The sequence below is a fragment of the Agrilus planipennis genome, unplaced genomic scaffold, assembly GCF_000699045.2.
Source record: "Agrilus planipennis isolate EAB-ADULT unplaced genomic scaffold, Apla_2.0 scaffold70, whole genome shotgun sequence".
In the NCBI taxonomy this organism is placed as follows: Eukaryota; Metazoa; Arthropoda; class Insecta; order Coleoptera; family Buprestidae; genus Agrilus; species Agrilus planipennis.
Window position 1 is genome coordinate 132,064 of NW_020442458.1, and position 5,165 is coordinate 137,228.

Sequence of the window (5,165 nt, forward strand, 5' to 3'; positions counted from 1 at the left end):
AACCATTTTTGAAATTTGTAATATATGAAAATACAATACTGACTAATAGTTTGATTAAAAATTTTGAGGATTATGCAAAAAAAATAATTGCAAGCTATTTTTTCAAATTTCAAAATTTAGTAATTTTTAAATGGCTGTAACTAGTCTTTTTGTAAAGATAATCATAGTTTGTCTTAGAGTTTTGTAAAGCTCAAAGACTCAGCTTTAAGAATATGAAACGGTTTTTCGGAAAAAATTGCGTAAATTATGTGTAAATTCAATTTAAAACAAAAAAGAATTTTTCCTATGTTAATTAAATGGGAAACTAAAATAAAAATAGCCACCCCTTAGATTTGAGCTATAGTGCTCATGTTTGGCGAGGATGTTTTTACAACAAATAGAAACATTTGAGGGGGTAAGAGTTAGAAAAAAAAATTAAAAATTTTGTTTGAAGCACCCTAATATATATATATGAACCATTTTGACATTTAATACAGGTTGAAATCAATTATTAATGAAAATTCATTCTTATTTTTAATTTTCCCACTATAAATTATCACACCCTCCCTCACCGGGAGTCGAACTCAGGACCTTTGGCTTTACGCACCAATGCTCTGAGCAGAGCATCATTAATTTGAGGAAATTTATAGTGGGAAAATCAAAAATAAAAATGAATTTTCATTAATCAGTAATTGTATATTAATTAAAGATGTCTAACATCCAATAAATAATGTATTCTGTTATATACTCAAATTACCAAATCTACTAAATAATGTCTTATGTCAAACAGGTAATCAAATTACTGTAATCATATTTCACACATTGATGACAACTTACTGTAAACATATTTTACTATGTATTAGCACGTAAACGAAGAGGAGGAACTAATCTCTGATTTATACCCATAAGGGTGTAACCCAGAGCCGGGCAAACTTTAACTTCGCAGGAGCCGCTACATGAGTTTAGTTTGAGTCACTCCATACCCTTCAATGAGTACGAGAGAGTAAGCAGTAATGAATAATTTTGTTTTGTCTTTTTCTTCTCCCTTCCACTCCCATATCAAGCCCCTTCATCCCGTAGACGAGCGAAGTCACTCTCGCAACTTAAAAAATAATTTTCGTTACTACGTTCGCAAAACTATTGGGTTTGGCTATGGAAGAGGGGACTCATCTACGAAATGGAAGGGATAAGAAAAGGAAAGAATCATCTCACTCGCACTCGCAGGATCAATGAGGATCCACTTGGTTAACCTTGAGGATCACTCTGGATGCAAAAGATCCGAGTTTGCCCGGCTCTGGTGTAACCAATATTTATATAAAAAGGCTTCTTCTTAATAATAAGATTAGATTTGATAATAATCTCAACTTGTAAACATCAGATCCAATACTGTTGGTAAGCAAACTGCCTGATTATTGTTATAATTTGTATTGTATTTAAACTATACTTATTATATAAGTAAAGGTTCTACGAGTTCTTCTATTTTATTTCGACCTGAATGTCAACACAAATTTGGCAGTCTAAAAGGGTTGCAACATTTACAATTCATTTCAAACGGTCAGAGATGAGACTTACAGGTAGAGGTATATCTCTAGCCGTTTAAAATGAGTTGTATGTGGTAATAATGTCAAGTGTCGTTAATTTTTAATATTTAGGGTACCCGGTTTTTTTTTTAAAAAGTAGCGAGCAGGTACTAATATATTAGGAAACATTACTTAATTTTCGATATTTTGATACGTAATAACTGAGTCATTATGGATAGCGGAACATATGTGGCGAATTATATGGAATATTTCAAAAAAAGAAGGGTGGGGGGAAGGGTCACCACTAAGAAACCACTCAAAACGTAAGCCATGCACAAACAATCAAACATATTTAAACCGAGAGCAAGCCACATGTTTGTGTTCAAGACTTAAGACATTTTCACGAAAATAAATAAAAATTTGTTTAGAATATGCAAATGTAAAAAGTTTGGGAGACTCACACATCCCTCGACTTTCAGGGTGGGTGTAACAATCGCCACCTACATCAAATCTTCCGCCGTCACTAATTTTGGGTACCCGTTTTTGTTTTTACACTGTGCTGGGATAACTCAAGTTGAATTTTAGTAAATTAAGGACACCACTAGATAACAAAACCAAAATTCAGAGGAATCCGCTCGGAAAACAAACAATTACGAGCCAAGAAATGAGCATGGCGTTAAAGTCAATGAGTCATATTATCAAGCAAGACATACAATTAGATCTTGGAGACTTCAAAAACCGTACCGAACCATTGCTGCCTGCAGCTGTTAAACAATACAGTGTAGTAAAATTAAAACGGAAGTACGCAAATAATCTCCGTAGAAGAATTTTCTTTAAGGATGAAAAAATCTTCACTGTTAAGGAAAAATTCAATAGATTATATGATATGATTTACATATAACCATCTATGCCTATGAACTTATCCTATTAGTCGAAATCGGCATCAGTTATGGTTGGGTGGGGTATTTCTCATGAAGGGATAACTGATTTGTATTTTTGCAAAAAAGATGTCAAAACATCAGCCAAGGTCTAATAACAGACTATCCTTGTATCTGCTGTTCTTTCAAGCACTGAATGACACCTTTTAAAGTCAAAACGACCCTACCCTGAGTCCAGAACAATACACTCAACTTAATATGTGTATCTCTAACTGGCGACTACTGGCCGTCTGCTAGTCATAATATAAATCCCTTCGAGTACAAGTTGTAAAATAATTTGAAAGGCATGGTATGCTACATAAGATAGCCCAACATTGAGTCGTTCAAACGTAATTTTGGTTAAGCTGTGGCTAATTTTCCAATGTCCGAGGATGTTAGCTGCTATTAATGAATGGCCCATGAAGGCACGTGCAGAAACGTGTTAAGAAGAGTAGAGATAGATCTAGATTGGATAACTATTCACAAATAGTTAAGGATGGAGGATCTTTTAGAAAATGTAAAGGTTAGCTCAGGGTAGAAGAGTGAAGATGCATGTCCAATCAGCCTTAACCCCGCGATAATGATGATGATACGCAACCTTATAACCTAGTATACAGAACCATGTTGCAGACCTATATAATAACCACAGATATAGAGAATTAACCTATGGAATGGACTGCGCTTCTTATTTAGCTATAATGTAAATACAGGCAAGAACTTGTGAGAAAGTCATAGCGATCGTGGGACCAGTAGTTGCCTTTTTTTACAATTTTGATTCGATACGTCACAGTCTTGTCTGCGTTTCTAGAGAGTGGTCAATTCCATGAGGGTATTACTCACTTAATCCTCTATATCTATGGTAATAACTATAACTACGAGCGAAATTTGGTCATAATACTTAATCAATTAATTATTTTTTTTCTTGCTATATTTTATTGCACTCCACGCATTTTTAAATTGATTGAATTTTATCCTCAATAGAGACTGACGACTATACTTGCGACACTGTTATTTTGACACATTCCCCGGTAAGCAACCTTTCTAACCTTGTTAAATTAAACAACAGCATAAATATATTGTTAGAAATAAATATGTCCACACCGTCTCCAAAATCTCCAGAACAGAGAGAAAAGCATAGAAAATATGATCGTCAATTAAGGTTGTTTGAAATTATACGAGTACATTTACTTACTAAGTTGTTATTATTTTCAGGTTATGGGGAGATCACGGTCAAAAATTGTTAGAAAATGCCAAAGTTTGCTTGATAAATGCTACCGCTTTAGGCACTGAAACTCTTAAAAGTTTAGTTTTACCTGGTATAGGCGCCTTCACAATAGTTGATGGTGAGAAAGTTACAGAGGAAGATGTAGGTTCCAAGTACGTACATTACCATCTGCAAGACAAATTGATAATTTGCAGTATTATGTAACAAAAATATTTTGTGTATAGCTTCTTTTTTGAGGAAGATAGCATAGGAACTTCAAGGGCACAAGCTGCTACACATGCTCTTCTTGAATTGAATCAAGATGTACGAGGTGATTACATAGATGAATCAATTGAGAATGTGATGTCTCATACACATAATTTCTTCAAAAATTTCACAGTTATTATTGCCACATCATTACCAGAAAAGTAGGTTTAGAAATCAATTGGAGAGGCTAAATGTATAAAAATTTATTTCCTTAGAACACTAGTACCATTGTCAAAACTGCTTTGGGAGGCAGATATCCCCTTTTTAGTAGGTAGAAGTTTAGGTTTTTTCGGGTATATAAGACTGCAAACTAAAGAACATACCGTAGTAGAGACACATCCCGATAATGAAAATTTAGATTTAAGATTAGACAAACCATGGCCAGCATTAAAAGAGCATCTAGATAAAATTGATGTAGAATCCTTAGATAACAAAGAACGAAGCCATGTTCCTGCTCTTGTCATTCTATATTATTACATGCAGAAGTTTAGGGACCAACATGGAGGTAAATTTTTGAAATGAGTGCTTTTATTAAAACTAAAGTTAAAATATTTGATAGGCAAACTTCCATCTAACCGAATTGAAAAAGAAAAATTACGACAAATGATCAGGGAAGGATTTTCTCCTGATGAACATGGTATCAGGATTTTGGAGGAAAACTATGAACAAGCAATAAATTTAGTAAATACCTGTGTTAATCCTGTTAGTATACCACCAAATGTTAAAAATATACTAGAAGATGAAAAATGTACAAATCTGAATCAAGAAGTAATTTTATTGCACTTTCTGTAGCCCTTTCTTCAATTTTTATTTCTTCTAGTCTACTCCTTTTTGGATAATGGCAGCAGCCTTAAAGGAAATAGTAGAAGCAGAAGGTAGTTTACCATTGAAAGGAAGCTTACCGGATATGGCTGCTGATACTGCCAGTTATGTAACTCTGCAGCAGCTTTATCAGACACAAGCTCAGTTACAATCAGAAACTCTTTATCGCCATGCTGTGCAAATTGCTAGGAGTCTGGGACAAGCGCCAGATACTATTTGTGAAGCTGATGTGAGTATAAATATTTTTTAGGTATAGATAAAAAACTTGAAGTTAAGTTTTTAAAAGCAAAATAGTTCATTTTAAATTATGAAAAATTCTTCAAGTCTCTATTAAGTAACATAAAATACCTACTGTTCGATAATTATTTTATTAAAAGTTCTCCAAATCAACTTCATAAGGCAAGCAAAGAGTAAAGTTTATTACATTTTCATTTTAATTAATAATTTAGTTAGTAT

General features: G+C 33.6%; 1 protein-coding gene across 1 annotated transcript in view; it reads left to right on the plus strand.

Moving 5' to 3' along the window:
• The first annotated feature begins 3,340 nt into the window (after positions 1 to 3,340).
• LOC108735343 (NEDD8-activating enzyme E1 regulatory subunit) overlaps positions 3,341 to 5,165 on the plus strand; it is a 3,234-nt gene continuing 1,409 nt past the window's right edge. Inside the window, exons 1-6 of the mRNA XM_018467278.2 lie at positions 3,341 to 3,575; positions 3,629 to 3,793; positions 3,866 to 4,048; positions 4,103 to 4,392; positions 4,447 to 4,655; positions 4,708 to 4,938. Coding sequence (XP_018322780.1) covers positions 3,508 to 3,575; positions 3,629 to 3,793; positions 3,866 to 4,048; positions 4,103 to 4,392; positions 4,447 to 4,655; positions 4,708 to 4,938 — 1,146 coding nt within the window. The 5' untranslated portion in view covers positions 3,341 to 3,507. The remainder of the gene's footprint in view (positions 3,576 to 3,628; positions 3,794 to 3,865; positions 4,049 to 4,102; positions 4,393 to 4,446; positions 4,656 to 4,707; positions 4,939 to 5,165) is intronic.